At 35.6% G+C, this 19,552-nt stretch overlaps 1 protein-coding gene across 8 annotated transcripts in view; it reads left to right on the top strand.

Moving 5' to 3' along the window:
• The window catches only part of Itpr2 (inositol 1,4,5-trisphosphate receptor type 2), a 484,436-nt gene that overhangs the window by 383,978 nt on the left and 80,906 nt on the right, over window positions 1–19,552 (top strand). For all 8 annotated transcript variants that reach the window (XM_048787344.1, XM_048787341.1, XM_048787343.1 and 5 more), the window contains 3 exons: window positions 4,085–4,277; window positions 7,883–8,008; window positions 15,999–16,174. In XM_048787344.1, coding sequence (XP_048643301.1) covers window positions 4,085–4,277; window positions 7,883–8,008; window positions 15,999–16,174 — 495 coding nt within the window. The remainder of the gene's footprint in view (window positions 1–4,084; window positions 4,278–7,882; window positions 8,009–15,998; window positions 16,175–19,552) is intronic.

Here is a 19,552-nt window from a genome sequence, read left to right as displayed (position 1 = left end):
GCTGTCATTTACTAGCTATGGTATCATTTTGATACTAGTTGGCAGAACTAATCAGGCAGAAGTGAGCAGAGTAGTTGATGCTTGTCAGTCCTAATTTTTACACTCATATGTGCATTCATTTTGGCAGATATTTTTGATTCTTTAGCAGAATGCATGATGGGCATCACTGCTCTCAGGATATATAATTACCATACCTTATTGTTTACTATTGCCAAACCTTTGGAATAATGAGCATTATTACTTTGTGTGGCAAAATGAGTTCCTTGCTCACATTTGTAAGCATTAACAGTACCACAGCTTTGGTGTCAAACTTGACCTAGAGCAGCCCAGAAGCTGGATCTGGAGCCAAAATATTGCTCACTACATCTGGTGCTTAGGAACTGGGAGTCAGGAGGCTGAAGGAATTAATACAAATAGATCATCAAGTCATGAAGGTCCTGAGGACGGTCTCAGAAACCAAAGTACCGAGCAAGGAGATTAGAAGAGATCAGGGAATAGCAGGCAGAGTGGGCAGATGACAGAGGGGGTTGTTTATACCTATGAGAGATGAGAGCTACTGTTGGAGGTGGTTTTATTGATTCCCAGCAGTGAGGAGAGAGCTATAAATTCATTCCGTTAATGTTTACTGAGCACTCACTACCAATTCACACATATGGAAGATAATTCTGTGCAGTAAGTATATAAACAAGGCTCAAGGAAATGCAGAGGAAACAGCAATTAATTGTGCCTGAAATTTTTCAGGATAGATTTCATTAAAAAGGCTGCCATCAAGAATAGATTAAAGACTGGATACAAGTTTCTCTTTACTAATGATCAGGAAGAGGACTTCAAATAGAAAAAGGGAATGAAGAAAAAATGTGAAAGAGCACAGGGAGGGGACGTTCTTACAAAAAGAGCACTCTGGTTGCTGTTTGGAGAAAGATTTAGAAAGAGAAGGCATTAGAGAAGACAGGTGAATCAGACAAGATGATATGATAATAGGAAAGGTGAGAGATGGTAGTATTGAAGATGGTTGGATTGGAGAATATATGTACATGCAAATATATATATAGATATATAGATAAATACACACACACACACACACACATCTCCAAACTTTGGGTTTCAAACTATATGCACACACACATTTGCACACACATAGGTATAGTTATATGCAGAGAAATATGTAGACATCCTGACAGGGATTAATTTTGGATTGTACATTGTATCAGTCAGCTTTGGTGTTATTATAAAAAAAAAAGTACCTAGATAATTAACTACTAAAAAGAAAAGGTTTATTTTGTCTTATGATTTTTGAGGCTCCAGTTCATGTTTGGGTGGACCCATTGCTTTTGGGCCTGTAGCGGGTGGTACATCATGGCAGGGGCACATAGTAGAGCAAAACCACTCATCATCCAGAAAACAAAAGGAGAAGAGGACAAGAACAACACCTTCTGTTTCTTTAAAGGCATGATTCCTTAGGTCTAAGGACCTCTTGCTAGTCCCAAACTCCCCAAAGTTTCACTACCTTGAATGGCTTTTAACACATGAACCTTTGGGTTCCAAACTATAGCGCATGTGTAAAATTAGTAAAATGGTGTGGAAAAGGATGCCCCCTGGGCTGTAGGATGAATAAACAGTTGGTGTCATGTATGGAAATCCTGGGAGAGAATGAATTCTTGCTGTTAAAAGGTAGATTATTTGTTCATTCTTAGGTAAACTGAATTTGAGGTGAGGGTGAAACACCCATGAAATTCAACATAGAAGTCCAGGTTTCAAAGGAGGGGTCTGGGTTGATGGTATAAATTCTTCACATTGACCAGTTCTCATGCTCATTCAAAAATCAGCTTAAATGACCTTCTCAGAAGGGGCTCCCCTTCTTCCTCCAGGCATTCACTAATTCCACCCCCGCCCCCAGGTTTCCACAGCAGTTTCCATAGCACTTTAGTCCTTCTGTTAGTTCAATGCAGATCACACTGGAGTATTGTTGGCTTTATGTATATTTCACTTGTTTTCAGTTTGAGACAGGGACTGGTCTCAATTATCTTTGTATTTCCAAAACTAAATATTGTATCCAGAGCGTAACTATAATAATTGATATTATTGAGGATAATAATTTATCTGTAAATTATAGACTTAATGACCCTAGGAAATAGAAAGTATCTTATGTCTATGTGTCTGTCTAGGAAGGAATTGCCCTGTAGTGATGTTGCTTCTACTTTAAATTCTTTGTGTAACAGAGATCTCAGTTCTTCTGAAGGAGATTGCTTTAATTTGGAACAACCCTAATAATCAGAAAGGTTTTTCTTAAACAAAGAATTTACATTAGCTCATTATAAAGTTTACCCTCTGTTGAGGATATTTCCTCCACTCTCAACATAGTAGCTTGGTGGTAACATTTGAAGAGCCGTCATGATTGCTAAACCTCAAGTTCTTATAGATAGGTGCTCACATTGTTTTCAACTTTGATTTCCCCAAAGCTCCTCACCTAATGACTGAATAAGCATTTGTTGAATGATTTGTGGGAAAAAATCAACCATATTTGGCTCTTTGCAGTTAAGTTATTCCCATTTACTTCAGTAATACCTCCAGTTTGTCAGTGCCCTTTGTAAAATGTGACAACCAGAATTAAACATGACATTTCATAAAGGGACTGAATAGCTTGTCTTATAATAATCAAGATTCCATTTCTTTATTGCACCCTGAGATTTTTTTAGTATTTGACACTTTTTAATCAAGTAAACCTTTTTTAAAAATTTTTCAGATGGTTGCTTACCATACCGTATATGTCCAATTATTTTATATAATTGATTTTTAGTCTATGTGCAGGAAGTTTTATTTACCACTACTAAATTTCATCTTGTTTGCTTTATGTCAGTATTCTAGCTTGTAGTTTGATGAGACCACATATTGTTTAGGATATCTTCAATTATAAGTTTAACAGAAGAACAACTCACAGTTATTCAAACAACAAAAACATGTTATCATCTGATGGGTGGTCTGGAGGTGTAAGCACTCCTACAACTGATTCAAGTATGTAGGCTTTTCATGCTTCTGCTAGGTTTCTTCTTTCACCTTGCCTCAAGGCTGCAGAGTTTCAAGGTCCACACCTTTATACCACCCTTTATTCTAAGCAAAAAGAAAGAGGGTGCAGGGTATTAAAAAAAACAAACAAAAACAAAGCTTGTGTTTTCTGTGTTTGGTTTGGGGCCATTATTATTTTGTCCCAGGTGACTCTCTGCCTTTATTAGGAAGTAACATCTTCTAGAAACCCCCACCACCACCCCCATGCCCCTAGAGATTTCTTCTTATGCCTCATTTTCCAGAGTTAGGTCATATGCCCACTCCCAAACTAGTCAATGGCAAAGGGAAATAAAATTACTCTTCTGTATTTAGACCAATCCTTATTAATTCCTAAGGACTTGAAATGAACCTTGAAGTTTAAGCTCCATAAATTCTTTGTTACATAGTAAATCCTTGTGAAAATATTCAGCCTCGTTTTTGGTCTAAAGATAAATGGTCACAAATACCAATTAGGGGTGTCCAAAATAATGACTATACATGTGTGGGCACATGCTTAAAAATGGTGTTGTGCCTACAAAAATAGGTTTTGCCATGTATAGGAGAACACTTTAATAATATGAAACACCTTTTCCTGTAGAACTGAGGATGCACTTGAATGTCACTTGTTACCCAAGAGCCCTCTCCAGGAAGAACAGACCAGGAACAAGACACAAATATGCTAAGGGCTGGGTTTGAGGCGATAGCCAGTCACCTGCTAATTAAGACAGTCTTCATTCTCTGGTGTACTTCATGAAAATAAAAATAGATGGCAAGACTTTAATGCTAACTCAGAATGAATGATTAATTTTTTCTTATTTGTAATATAGTATGCTACTATGTCAATTAATTGCTCTTATTTTATTTAAAGATAAAATGCAAAATAAAGTACAGTAAAGGACAATTTTAGGGATTTTAAGCCAGCACATTTTTTTCATACTGGATTCATAAAATATTAGTAAACAGACTTATGCTGAAAATTAAATAATAGTCTAAGACTCGGGTATGCAAAAGGCTAAAATCAAATCCAAATTATTGTTTTCAGATTGTTCGGCATGACAGGACCATGGAGCAAATCGTTTTTCCTGTCCCCAATATTTGTGAGTTCCTCACTCGTGAATCCAAGTGCCGTGTGTTCAATACAACTGAGAGGGATGAACAAGGAAGCAAAGTGAATGACTTCTTTCAGCAAACAGAAGATCTCTACAATGAGATGAAGTGGCAAAAGAAAATCAGGAGTAAGTACAAAAACCTGAGAGGGCTAGTTCTGTGCATAGCAGTAGATAAGTTGGTACTTTGGGGACACATGATGCCAATTCACTTAAATAGTTTTTAAATTTCTTTCCAGTCTGATGTCACTGAAGCCACTTACATACTTAAGAGTGTAAGCCTAGTCTACAAGTGGAGACGGTACCTGTGACTGCATTGAATGCAGAAAGGCCTGATTACACATTGCCTGTCAGTGATGATCCTATTTTTTAAATACATGTTATGAAATGCAAGGTTGCAGCTGTAAGTTTCAACCACTGGGCAGCTGCAGGTTTGAAGTCCATGAATAGGCACCACTGGCCTCTGATAGTCAGAGAACAGGGTGGGGGGATGTCAGCACCAGAGGACTCCTCATGCTCTTCTCTATTGTCCTGGGATTGAATGGACTGTCCGGTGTTTTTCTGAGAGTCATCCTTTCTTTTAACATAGGTTCCCTTTCCATATCAAATAAGCCAAACCTTTCATGACACCTGTATTCAGAGAGAGCAAGTGTTATAACTTTACAGTTAAAAATCATTCTCACTACTTATATCTCAGACCTCCAATCTATTTGGAAACACTGAGTTTTAATATTTAAAATTGTTTTAACTTTAAATAAATTTTAATTTATTTTCCCAGATAAGGGATATCATGAATTTTAACAAAAATTGGTAGGGGGAAGCTCTTGATTAGGTTTTTTGGTGGTTTTTTTTTTTTTTTTTTTTTTTTGCCTTTAGGAGAGGTTTCCCAGATAAGCTGGCCTCTGTTCATCCTTCTAGTTTTCTAGGAACCTTAGTGAGTATGATTTATGAACATGAATTTAGCTTGAGAACCACATCTTTGGATATAGGATTGTGGTGTGCATTTTTAGACATCCTAGTAGCACGTATGAAAGAAGTCAAGAAAGAAATTATTCTCCCTTAGCATTTTACCACATAGAACCCTAAGGAATAAAGTGACATTTTTGAGTGTCCAAAATATATGTAAGGACTCAGTAGTTTTATTTGAGACATTTGAAAACCATGCATTTTCTCCTGACCAAAAAGCAAATTGAATAGTGAGCTGCCCTGGAGTCTGTGCTCTTTATTTACATAAATATCTTGTTATGTCTGAACAAAATCTGAAAATTATTTCCAAAGTACATTTCACTTTAAAATTTGGAAACAGCCATTTCCATCATTTGTGAACTAGGAGTCCTCATTTTTAAAAAGCAGAATATTAGTCAATAAAATGCCATGGCTAGCGATAGCTTTTTCTAGCATGAAATATTCCATCCCAAGGGAAGAAAAACAACATGTACTGAACAGAAGAATAGTTTGTAAGTAAACAGCAGGTGCTAGATGGAGATTCACAGGGTATATCTGAAAAGTTTCTAACCTTTACTTGAAAATCAATAGGCCTCCCCCACAATTAACTCCAGTATTTTAATCCTGGTGTTAAGATATTAAAAGTTAGAGAACAAAGGGTGGTGGTGCCTAGGGCAAATTGGGCTGCTAGTCAACCTTGAATGCATTAAATGTCTGTTCAGTTATTTAAAAGAGGTAGAAATGGGATGATATCAAACTAAACAGCTTCTTCGAAGCAAAGGAAATCATCAAGAGCATAAAGAGAGATTTTCTCCCTACAGAATGGGAGAAAATCTTTGCCGCCTACACATAAGACATTAATTTCCAGAATATTTAAAGAACTCAAAAGCTTAACCAAAAATAAAAATAAAACCCCAAATAACCCAATCAATAAACAGGATTGCAAATTAGTGCAACCACTCTGGAAAGCAGTATGGGAGACTCCTCAAAAAACTAGGAATGGAACCACTGTTTGACCCAGTTATCCCACTCCTTGATATACATCCAAAGGAAATAAAATCAGCATACTTCAGTGACACAGCCACACTGATGTTTATAGCAGCACAATTCACATTAGCTAAGCTATGGAACCAACCTAGCTACCGATCAACAGATGAATGGATAAAGAAACTGTGGTATATATACACAATGGAATATAACTCAGCCATAAAAAATAATGACTTTATGACATTCACCAGTAAATGGATAGATGTGAAGACTATAATGCTAACTGGAAGAAGCCAATACCAAAAAACCAAAGGTCAAATGTTCTCTCTGATATGTGGGTGCTTACCTAAAACAAGGTTGGAGGAGGGAAAGAATAGAAGTTTGGTGGATTAGACAAAGGGGAATGAAGAAAAGGGAGGAGGGATAGGAAATAGGAAAGACAGTGGAATGGATCTGACAAACTTTCCTATGGATGAATATAAATATACCACAGTGAACCTCTGAAATAAAATGCCACTTTATTCCTTATGGTTCTATGTGGTAAAATGCTAAGGGAGAATAATTTCTTTCTTTTTTTTTAGAATTTTTTAATATTTATTTTTTAGTTATTGGCAGACACAACATCTTTGTATGTGGTACTGAGGTTCGAACCTGGGCCACATGCATGCCAGGCAAGCGCGCTACCACTTGAGCATATCCCCAGCCCAATAATTTCTTTCTTGACTTCTTTCAAACGTGCTACTAGGAGAGTCTAAAAATGCATGCCACAATCCTAATTAAAATGAGATATGTTCCATGTTTGTATGAAATATCCAAATAGATTCTACTATCATGTATAACTAAAAAGAACAAATTAAAAAAGAAAGAAAGAAGTGAGTTTCAGTTAAGGTAGATGACATCCAGTAGATGTGTTTACTAATTCATTTCTGATAACAGACATGGAGTCCCATTTCTAAAAATGTTCTGCAAAGTCTCTCTCCCACTTAGAGATATTTCTTTTTGCAGAGTTCATCTTTTTCTGCTGTTTCAAACCCAACAAGTTGTTAAGTATTGTGGTTTAAAATGTAGATAGTATAAATCACTTGTTCTCAGTAAATAGTACTGTGCTGTGGCATTATGTTTCCGATTTTAGGCAACTACAGCTGTGTCATAGGAATTTTCATTATAGATGTACCTGTGCTAGGGTCTTTTGTTATTGTTGTTTTTGTTTTTTACTTTTAAGGCATGGGAATGGGACCCGTTTATCAGTGTTACCAAATTGTACAGTGATGTATACCATTTCATTAAAAGGGACCTCAGGCAGCTGCTAAGCTGCCTTCCCCCCTAATCGGTTCTGGGGATAGAGTACAGAATCTCCTTTTCTACTTATTTTTTTTTAATTGTAATTGAACTCAGGGGCACTCTATTGAGCCACATTACCAGCCCTTTTATCTTTTATTTTCAGACAAGACCTCACTAAATGTCCCATGCTGGACTTGCCATCCTCCTGCCTCAGTTTCCCAAGTAGCCCCTACACCTAGCCAGAACCACCTTTTCTGACCACCATTAGTAATTGCAAAATTACTCAGTCTTCTACTGCAGGGTAGGTGTAAACTGGCTGAAGGATAAAAAAAGGAATGAAATAGAAATCTCCCTGTGGTATTCATTATTTTCAATAAGTTAAGACATAATTGATGTTTACTTAAATATGATTTTATAGTAGTTTACAAAAATGGATTTAATGCAATATTATTTCAGTTAGACTTACCTGTTAAAATCCAGATTTATTTTCTGTTCTGACCCGTTCCACTTTCTGCTTCCAGACAACCCTGCTCTGTTCTGGTTCTCGAGACATATCTCTCTCTGGGGGAGCATTTCTTTCAACCTGGCCGTGTTCATCAATCTAGCAGTTGCTCTCTTCTACCCATTTGGGGATGATGGAGATGAAGGCAAGTGCTTGTCTCTTCAAATGATCAATGTTTTAAAATTCTAAAATTAATATACTACATAAGTTCCTTAACCATAAACAGCTCTGAAATAAGGAAAATTTAATTATTGTTAAATAAATTTTTCTGTTTTTGAAAGCATGATGCTAAGTAGAGTGTTCAGTAAACTGTGGTCAAGAGGAATATAATTTTACAAAAAAAAAAATCTCATATATACATGCACATATATGCAACCTATAATTTTTTGGTTTTGATTCTATAATATTATATATAATAATATAGAAAGTTGAATATTTATAATCTTGATCTTTAAAATGCACAGTATAAGACAGAATATAATAATAGAGAATAAAGGATATTGACTATGAAATTAGTATTATTAAACTAATAATGCATGTGGTTTTATAAGGGCAAAGGTGAGATAAATACCATTTTAAGTGAAATGGGAAATAAGGTAGAAATATACTTAAGGGTTTTGAGAAATAAATTTTGTTTGAGTTTGACAGTGCACATGGGAAAATATATTACAAGTGAGGGAAACAAGTAAATACCTTTGCAGTGGGCGTGGAAAGAATGGGGGGGGCATGAAAAAATCAGCAAGTGATAACTAGGAAATACTTTTGTATTTCAAATGATAATTATGAAGTGCTTTGTATTCACAGGATTATTGTGAAAATTTAAGGAGTTGCTATAGGTAAAGCATTTATAATAGTGCTTTACCTATAGCAACTCCTTAAGCGTCTGATAAAGTTGAGTTGTGGTTGTTATAAGGTACAGTATGTTCATGCTACCAAGGGAAGCCTGTTGGAAAGGTGTTATGATGAAAGCAACAGATATTTAAGCTCATTTCAGATGAACTGGAGGTGAGACAAAAAATGGGAATCCCGGAGTAATTTTCTATTTTACAAGTCCATTATAGATAACAAAGATATTAAAATCTTAACCTTTAGCTACAATTTGTGTGGTCATGAAAAAAAGATTTCTTTCATTAGAAGACATTGCCTATGATAGAATATTTGTCAATAAGGTGGATGCGCGAGTTAAATATCAGTGAAAAATATAGCAACTCTTTGGCCATCCATACTGCACTAGGAAGTGGAAACGGCCTGTCACTTCGGCCCTGTGTTTGGTCTCCTTTAATGTGAACTCTTGGCACCCGAGGAGTATAACTCTTGTGACAAGAGAAGTCCAGCATGAAATGATAAATCACTATCATCTTCACACAGACTGCTGAGACTAGATGGCAGAGTCCCAGTTAATAGAGGCATAAAGTTTTAGAGTTGGAGGCAACTCTAGAATTCATCCAGTATCAAACCTTTATTTGACAGATGCAGAGATGGAAACCCAGAGAGGCAAACATGGCTAATCTCAGAGTAGAAGTCTAAACCTTTTGTTTCTAATCTGGGACCTTTCTTCATGAAAGATTGTATTGGAAATATGTAGATAGTGTGTGCTCCTTCATATATGACCTCATGTCCCCTCAGTTCCATTCTATGATGTTGCTGACATGACCAGCAGAGATGAGGTGTACAGCCTTTGCTGCCACCTATTATGCATGGTGATGGGAAATGCCATCCTCTGGACCACTGTTCCTTACTCATTCAGGAGAAAGCAGAACACCAGATGTATTTTTAATACTAACCTGACTGATAATAGTTATAATAGTAATATTGATAATAATAATAGTGGCTGATGTCATTTACCATTTAGATTGGGGCAGGCAAAATGCTCAGCACTTTACAAACATAATTTCATTGAATCTTCCTGACAAAACCTGTAAAGTGAGTACTTTGTTCTATGGATGGTACACCCGTTTCAGATTTGCCTAATAATTCTATTTTTAAATAAGCTCTCAAGGTGTTTCTGATGTGACTAATCCTTGAACAAAGACTGAAAACCACATGTATAGATGGGTTTGGAGTCGTTCTCCTGACTCCAAAAGAAATAGGATTAACAAACACGAGCCTGAAAAACATGGTGCCCCATCATCAGCTGCAGATGCAAACTTTCCCTTGAAAAGGAACTAACAGTAGCAACCGAGGAGAGGCTCAGTCTCAAAGTATCTGGGTGTGGGTTTGGCATTTAGAAGAAAGGGGCAATGTAGAACCCCAAGATGAGTCTGGTCATCAGATTGCAGTTCCAGATGAATGATTTAGTTATTACTCCATGAGCAAGGTTGAAATTTAGGTCACAGTTAGCATAGCCTCCAAACCTCAGCTGCACACTGTGCATCTCTAGGAAGGCCAAGGAAGGAAAGTCAAGGCTGATAAGTACACTTGGCCACCAGAACTGTCTGAAGAAGAATTCTGTGCTGGTGGTGAAAGCTCTTTGATGCTGAATTTTTTCGAACAGGCTGAACCATTACTCTCCTGGAGCACTTTGAAGTCATTAAAAGATGGATTATGTGACCATTAAAATTCTTCTAAGATGTGCTCAAAAAAAGATGGGGACGTGTAAGAACACAGGATCCAACTTAAAAGGCCTCCTCATCGCCAAATCTGAGAAAACTTTGAGAAAAAAATTATTGACAGTGACACATTATAACTCATGGAATAAAAAAAGAATCCAGGAATCCATATTTGTAGTGAGAAAAAAGAATTCTTCCTTATAATAGTATTCTTGTTAATAAAATGTAGGCAGAATGATGGAAATAGAATATCACCACTTGACAAACATCACAGCAGTAAGAATCAATAATGGGTGCTAAAAATAAGGGGTAGCTATATGATGAAAACAGGATGTTCACAAAGTCTTACCAATTACAAAAGGAAAAGTGGTAACTTTAGAGTGGAGAAATCACTTTAAGCATTCAATCTTCATGTTGCCATTCATGAGACATGGTAACATCATGTAGCTTCTGACAAAAGGTACCAACAAGGACATAACATCATTTGCCAAAAATGATGAGTAAACTGAGGAAATTTCAGACACACTCCAAATCAGGGACATTCTATAAAATAATCAGCTAGTAATTATTATAATAATTAAAGTTATCAGGTTTATTTTTTAATTTCTTTTTTTAGTTGTAGATGGACACAATACCTTTATTTTGTTTATTTATTTTTTTTTAATGTGATGCTGAGAATCAAGCCCAGTGCCGCACACATGCTAGGCTACTGCTCTACCACTGAGCCACAACCTCAGTCTCTTATGAGGCTTATGAAAGACAAAAATTAAAGAATGGTCCAAATTAAGAGAGATGAAAGAGGGCTGGAGCTGTAGCTTAGTGGCAGAGTGCTTGCCTAGCATGCATGAGGTACTAGATTCAATTCTAATGACCACATAAAAATAAACTGATAAAATAAGGCACTCCATCCATCTACAACTACAAAAAAAATTTTAAAAAAAGAGAGAGATGAAAGAGATGTGACAACTAAATGCATCGTGATCCCAAAAAAAAGATTTTAGTTGGACATATGGCCAACTTTGGTCAAATAGGTTAGCTAAAAATGCCTCATCAATGATGTTGATCTTTGGTTATATAAGGTGTTGACATTGGGGAATTTAGGTAAAAGATATGGAGGATTTTTTTGCATTATTTTTGCAACTATTACATAAGTCTTAAAGAGTTTGCAAATGAAGTTTAAAATGAAAAATAAGTAAATAAATATAAGGAATCTATTTTACCCTGAGATCCTCATAATTTTGTGTGTAGATGTTGATCATGTTGATCATGAAATCTCCTAATAAATCTTGAGCCAAAAAAAAGACTTCCAATTAATGTGTGCCACCCTTTCCAATCCCAAACCTTAATGCATGTTACTTTAGAGCCACAGAGACCAATGGGAACATGAGAGCTGAGGGGCTGGCAGAGGGACTGGGCTGTTGATGCTTTCTCAAGGTGTATTTTCCAGCCTTATAACAACAGAGCCACTGGGGATTTCTTGGGCCTCAAGTCTGGTTTACAATGGGGATACAATATTAACTAAGAGAATAGTGTTCCCCTTTGGCCATGGCACTGGTATACAGTAATTAAAGGGAGATATTATGGGGAAGACAATTCTTAGAGGACAACTTGAAAAGTACCCTCTGTCCTCTACTCCAGATAGAGAATGTCCTCTCATCTCCAGGCTAGCACAGCAGCTGTTGATGCTAGGGAATCTCCTGGATATCTGCTCAGAAATTAAAGATGGCCATGCCAATTGTCTCTGTCCTGGACTGCATTTGGCAAAAGCAGACTATTCAGGGGAGAGAATTTTGCCATTGGAATTTCTCATAGCAAGATAGCATGTGATTTTTATAAAAATGAGTGTGTGTGTGTGTGTGTGTGTATTTCAATTTTGTAGGTAATTCTTTTTCCCTACAAGTGCTTTGTGTTAAAAAATAAATAAATTCTTCAAGGTATTTCAGTACATTCAATTAAATAAGCATAAGCATTGATGGGGTACCACCAAATTTCAGGCAGCATGCTAGATCCTAGAAATTCTAATAGTAGGAAAGCTGTCCTTGTCCTTAAGAAGTTCTTGGTATGATTAAAGGAGCAAAAGTTGAGAAAAGCACAAGGAAAACCCATGGATTTATGAATGGATGTCTACTTTAGCTGGACTAGGCAGAAAAAAACAGGAGAGTCTTATGAACCTATGTGGGAGGCAGAGGCCATGGAGAGAGACCAAGAAGTAAGAAGCAGATTGCTCTATACAGGAAGCCATAAACAAATTAGCATGAGGTAGATTGAGGTAGATAGCAGCGTTCCATTATGTGAACTGAATTGAGTTTCCAATTTTGCTGCCTAAAATTTCTTTTATAAAGGCTTAACTTCCTACTTTCTAAGATTTAAAAATGTATAGGGGGATTTCTAAAAATATTTTCCATTATAAATATTATACATGCTCCTTATAGAAAATTGGTAGAAATATACTGTACTGAGAAGAGAGATAACCTTCCCCCTTAATGGGTAAGGATTGGCTTTGAAAATCTGCACTATCTGCTCTAGAGTTTGTCAGAGACGTTTTATATTTTAATTTCCTTTCTTTCTTTTTCTTTTTTTTTTTTTTCGTGTTGAATCTTCAGATAGAAAACAATAGGATCATTCTTATGGAAGATGAAATTACAGTTATCATTATCAATTAATAGTCATTTAAAATAAATTTTAAGCTTCTTTATTCATTCCTCAAGGATGTATTTATCATTAAACTACGTACAAGGGGCTGTGTGAGACACTTTTGGAATTCTTTCTAGAAAGCAACCAATTTTAAGCACATGGCTATTAATTTCTTGTATAATCAGGAGGAAATCTCACCAAGCTTGATACTATATGGAGAGGAGTAAAGATGTGGCTACCTTATCAGGCATTAACACCCAGTGTGGCTATCTGTGCCAAATCTGGGACTTCAAGAATGTCATACCAAGACATTGTGAATTACACTGAAGAGTCACTTGATTGATAGAAAATTGTTAAATGTGCCTTGAAGATGTTGGCGGTTTTAATATACTTGAAAGTAAAGCTCTACAACTTGGAGTGTTTATAAATAGACTTAACTGCCTACTTAAAATGAACTCACAGAGTATGTTTCTGTTTGTTTTACTTAATGAACTTTAATTTATTGCTTCAAGACAAGCCCTGTGACAGACCTCGAGATGGCCCTCTCCCTTAGGGTTTGCATTCTAAAGGAGACCCAAGTCCTAATAAGGATAAGAGGACCCTAAAGGCATTTTTTTTTTTCTCATTGAGATCTATGACGTCAAGGCAGTTGGTGGTTAGGCTTTATTTTGGGTAGACACAAAATGATTATAAGCCAATATCAAAATAAACACAAGTAGCATGTCCATTTTGTTAGCACTGGAAACAGAATGTAACTTTCAGGAAGTTTACCCCTTTTCTTTCCCCATCCCTGAATTAATCTTACCAGATAAATTTGATTATGGGGGAGATCAAACCTCTCTTCCCAATCTTTTTTCATCATTGTTTGCTATAAAACATGTGTTAGTTCATTTTGTATGGATATAATAAAATACCTGATGCTGGGTACTTCATTAAAAAAAAGAGAGACTTGGAGTTCAAGATTGGATGGTCCTATCTGTTCACCCCTTGGTGAGGGCCCTCGTCACAACATGACATGTTATAACTCACAACATTATAGAAAGGTGGATGTGGAAATGACCGGGTGCAAAAACCCTGCCTGCAGGATAGCCTCACTTTATAACAACTGCTTTGGAGAGAACTGTGTTAGTCCTGTGATAACTGCATCAATTCCTTCCCAGGGCAGTACCCTCATGACCTAATTACTTTGCAGTAGGCCCTGCCTCTTAAAAATTTTACCACCTCAACACCATCATACCGGGGCCCAGGCTTCTAGGCTGTGAATCTCTGGGGAACACACTCATACTGTATGCAGACTATAGCAAGAGAAAACATGATAAAAACAAGCATTTCAGAAGTTAATGTCTAAACTAATGCTCTTCATTGATATTTTTTGTTTGTTGTAAACTTTTTTTTATGGTTTGTATCTGGAATATCTGCTCCCACCCAAGGTTCATGTAGCCAAGGCAGCAACATTCAGAGATGGGACTGTGGGGAAGTGTTTGGAGCATGAGGGCTCTGACCTCAACAGTGAATTGATAATTTGATGGCATTTTAGGGAGGTAGGACATAGTTGAAGTGGGCCCTTGGGCATGTATTGTCCCCAACCTCCTTCTCTCTCAGTCTGCCTCCTGTCTGCCATGAGGTAAGCAGCGTGGCTCTGCTTCACCTTCTGCCATCATGTTCTGCCTCACCTCAGGCCGGAAGCAATGGACCTGACTGTCCTTGGATGGAAAGCTCAAAACCACAAGCCCAAATAAATCTTTCCTCCTTTAAGTTGTTTATGTCAGGTATTTTGGTCACAGTGATGAAAAGCTGACTAACACAACATCTGACAGTATCAGTCTATTTTTGAAATTTATTAGCACTGTGAACTAAAGTCTATACAGAATTCATTAAAGGAGGCCAGATAACCCAGGGTTTCAGTGATAGTACAAAAGCTCTCCACACCAAAGCACTCAAGGTGTTTTGCATGCAGAAATAAATTTATAAAATAATAAAAACAGGTGTGGCCAAAAGAATAAGAGTCATCATGGAATACTTACTAAAGGAATTTGTGGAAAAACCTCCATTTTGTTGTACCCCCTGTGGCAATGTCATCCTATGGACAGGAGTTTGAAGTTCCAGAGCTGATCCAATCAGCCCAAGAATGTTGCCCCTTGATTTACTTCTACAGATGGAGCACTCACAACCCACAGAGGATTCCTTGATTCTGCATGTCAGTGCAAATGTCATTGAATTGTACTTCTTTTTAAAAGAAAGATATTTTTAAACCTCCTTTGTGGGCTGTTTCTGAGAAATTCTGTTTGTAATGGAGTTCATTTTTAAAAACTTTTTATTTTCTGATGATTGCATAGCTCTACGTTTTCTATAAAACTTGTTTTGGACTTCAGATCCTCACAGTCATACACATACATTCAGATGTAGACACCTGTGTGTGTGTGTGTGTGTGTGTGTGTGTGTGTGTTGTAACAGTTCAAACTTGTCCTTACTTTATAAAAAATTAGGTACTCTACATACTGGATTGTTTTTAGGGAAAACATAATATGGATTCTTGGTAATAATGAAGCAAGACAAAGTATGAGTTCAATGAAAAAGTTGCCTGATTTCTCATAATTTAGCTATACCCCTAACAGTCATTAATCATAAATTTTGAATTAGGATTTCCAAATGAGATGGGTCTTAGAAAATTACTGGAAAGCACTTAGAAAATTACTCCCAGAGGTGAGATAGGAGGAGAATTCTCAGATTTAATAGAAGGAGGTTAACTAGTGAGTAAGTAGCTTGAAATTAATCACAAACTTTCTAGTAATGCAGTAAGTAATGTGTTCAAAGACATTTCCTTAGAATATAGAGTTTACAGTGGTTTTGTTTCAGTGCATTATGGCTTGACTTGCTCAAATAGAGGAGCAAGTATTTCAGCATTTTCTAGTTTTATTCTCATTGAAAATAAATTTCTTCCACATTTTACAGGTACCCTCTCTCCATTGTTCTCAGTCCTTCTGTGGATAGCAGTTGCGATCTGCACGTCTATGCTGTTTTTCTTCTCCAAGCCTGTGGGTATTCGGCCCTTTCTTGTGTCAGTCATGCTCAGGTCAATATATACTATAGGTCTTGGCCCTACATTAATACTTCTTGGTGCAGCTAATGTAAGTACTTTGCTTAGTTTCCTATTGTTACAGAACTAATTAAAAGTGTATTAAACATAAAACTGTAGCTCTATGTTTTCACTCATGTAGACAAAGTGAATTCTAATTTATTGTGAACCTAAATTAGCCATAGTATAATTCGTACATTATTTAATTTAGAGAAATAAAAAAATGACAAAAAATCGATATATTTAAGGAGGTAGCATTTGGGGCATGACCCAGTTCTGCCATCAATTTAATCTAATCCAATTTTAATGCCATCCGTATCCTATACCCACAGCTATTGACAGCAATGACTCCAAGCCACTGTAAAACATCCTAAAATGATTTCTAAATCATCCAAGAAAGATTAAGTTATATTCAGTAGAACTTAAGAAGTGAATACCTTTTTATCAAATGACCTAAGAAAAAGGGTTATTGCCTGAGAAAATATGAAATTGGACTCCTTTTATGTGAACAAATCTTATAAATTTGTAGAAGGCATAGATAAGATTAATATTCTTTTTGCCAAGTTTTGAAATACTAGAAAAAGGGAGTACATTTTGAAACTTTAGTTAGGTGAGTTTAGAATATGCAAGCTAGAATACTATTTCAAAAAGCAGGTAAGACATTTATACAAATAATATTACCCAAGAAGTAAAATTTTTAAAGGATCTCTCTACCAGCTTTACACAAGGTGAAACCATAAATGGATATTACCTTAAGAAAAGATATATCACCTGGCTTTTGAAATACAAATGGACAGGTAAGCCCAGAAATATTGTTATTATAGCTACTGAATTCCTAATGCATTTTATCTTTTACTGAGTTTTTAACATAATATACCCTATTCTGGAAATTTTTTAGCCAGAATTTATCTCCCTTACTACATTATACAGTTCTTAAGAATAGTGCTTGATCATTCCATGTCATAAGGAACATCATAGGGACTCAATAAATATTTCTCAAAGCAGTCAACTAATTATTAAGTGAATGAACGAGTGAAGGAATGGTTATCTTTGTATTCTTGTACAGTGTCTTACACATAAAATATGTTCAAATACTTATTGAAAATTAATAAATGAAATAGTCAATCAAATTGTGAGAATTATGATGCTGAGCTAGTATGAGCAATTCTATATTTCTGTGTTTCTGATATCTCTTTTATTACAATTCTTCAAAAATTAAACATGACATATTTGACACTTCCCAGTTAATCGGATTATTCAAGCAACCAAATTGCCAGTTCTCAACTATTGTTAATAAAGGGAAGTGTATTATAAAGAAGTCTGTAAGTACAGAATCTTGTAAAGTACCAAATATACCTTCTGCAAGTTTCTGGAGGGCAGAAGTTGTCACGTTCATGTACATAATCCTACTCTTCTTGCTCCCTTCCAGCTCCTTTTTTCTTTACTCTAATACTTGGTATTTGAACATTGAAAATATTTACATGAACTGAACTTGTACTTTCAATGCATTGGAAATAAGCTAATTTGGTAATATTACCAAACCATCTAATTTGAGAATATTCAGGAATATATCTAAATTTTTCTAAACCTATGTATTTGGCTTATTTTTTCTTTAAAAAATAATTTGAATATGAAACCATATTATTTAAGAAGCAAATATTTTTCATAAACTGGTAACTGACCCTCAATAGGACACTAACCCTAAGTTAGAAAAATCCAAGTTTGATAAGTGAAATAATAGTTAGATAGATTTGGCCAAAAATAACAAACTTTCACTGTGCCCCTGTTATGTAATTTAATAGATACTAAAAATAGCAAGAGGAGAGGACATGGTGCTCACCATCTAGAGGTGGATGTGTCAGACTCACTGTTTTGCATGTTCTTTATCTTTGGACCCAGAATATATTAAAAGATGAGGAATAGCATTCTAATGTCTGTTGGGATAAACCCAAAACACTTGAAGTATTTCTCTTATCCCCCTCCTGGGATAGGATAAAAACAACACTTGTCCTTAGGTTTTGGTGAGAATAATTCCACTATAACAATTGAGTATTCATATGAAATGCAAGTCTTATACTTTAATATCTTTATGAAAAATTTTTAAAATATGTAAACATATCTACCTTATTAACTATATGAAAATCTGCTGGTACCCTAATAGCTTTTATAGTATAAAACATGTTTGCACAGCCAGATTATGCATTATCACATCCACTGGTCCAGGGCATTTTGATGAAAGAATCAATGTCAATTTGGGACAAACTCCATGGAATAATTGTAATCTTGATATATTAGGTATTGACAGAAGTTTTATCTATAATTTTAATATTATATCAACTAAGAATTCTTAGTGAATAATCATCTACCTTAACTTTTAAAATAACATACTGTAAAATTATCTACGGTTTATTCAGGAGGCAGGAAATAAACAAATGAAAATATGAATTGGTCATGCTGTGTATCTTAGGTTTTAATATGTTCATTTTCTTAATTTATGCTTACACATTTGCATTGCATAACAGGTGAGATTATAAGTGCTAAAATTAGAGATATCAGAAACAGGAAAAACCAGACATCTACTTGAAAGGTTAGCCTTAATGAAAATCAGAACTAGACTTCAGGCAACTCAGCAAGCCTCTGAATTTCATTCTTCTCATCCGTGGAAGGAATGAGATACTGATACCTAGTCTGTAAGAGAGCAGTTGCTATTTAGTGCAATTGAGATGAGTGTGGAAGATTTAGAAAAGAACAATAATTAGGATACTGATACAACAGTAATAATAGCTACCATTTACTTAGGATCTAACATGTGAGGCAGTATGCGCTATCATGATTGGAGAGTGTTTCTGTTTTGGTTCTTGTTCCTGGACTCTGCCTTTCATAATGTTATGCAAACACTGAAAGTCTCTTTTGGAAAAGGAACTAAGTGGGAGGAAAAAATCCTCAGCTTGTGTGCTGAGCATTTAGGATTACTGGCTCCTCTTTGTTGTAGTACTTCATTTTTTTTCATCTTTATTCATTTTTAGAAATTGAAGTTTTATCTAGATTTTAACTAGCTTATCTTGTCACAGGAGTTATCCCAATATTTAAGATGTTTCAAAAATTCAAACGTTTTCTTTCTCAGTTATAAAGCACATCATATAACCCACTATAGTTTCCTTCTTTCTCATCCACTACACTGCATTGATAGTTAATGGTAATAGAGATTAATATGTTCTTCTGACAAATATAAGTGAACATTTTAGAAATTTAGGATCACTTAATATTTTTTCATTCTAATAAGATTGTATGTAAATCTCATTTTAATCGTCATGTAAATGTTAAATAACCTGTTTAACCCTTCCATTATCTTTTGTTTAGATACTTACATTTTTAAATAATATCAATATAGTAAATATCAGATCTTTTAACATCTTGTAAATACTTTTTA

This window comes from Marmota marmota, unplaced genomic scaffold (assembly GCF_001458135.2).
Source record: "Marmota marmota marmota unplaced genomic scaffold, marMar, whole genome shotgun sequence".
Classification (NCBI taxonomy): Eukaryota; Metazoa; Chordata; class Mammalia; order Rodentia; family Sciuridae; genus Marmota; species Marmota marmota.
The sequence above is the reverse complement of the archived record's forward strand: the minus strand, read 5'-3'. Positions and strand labels throughout refer to the sequence as shown.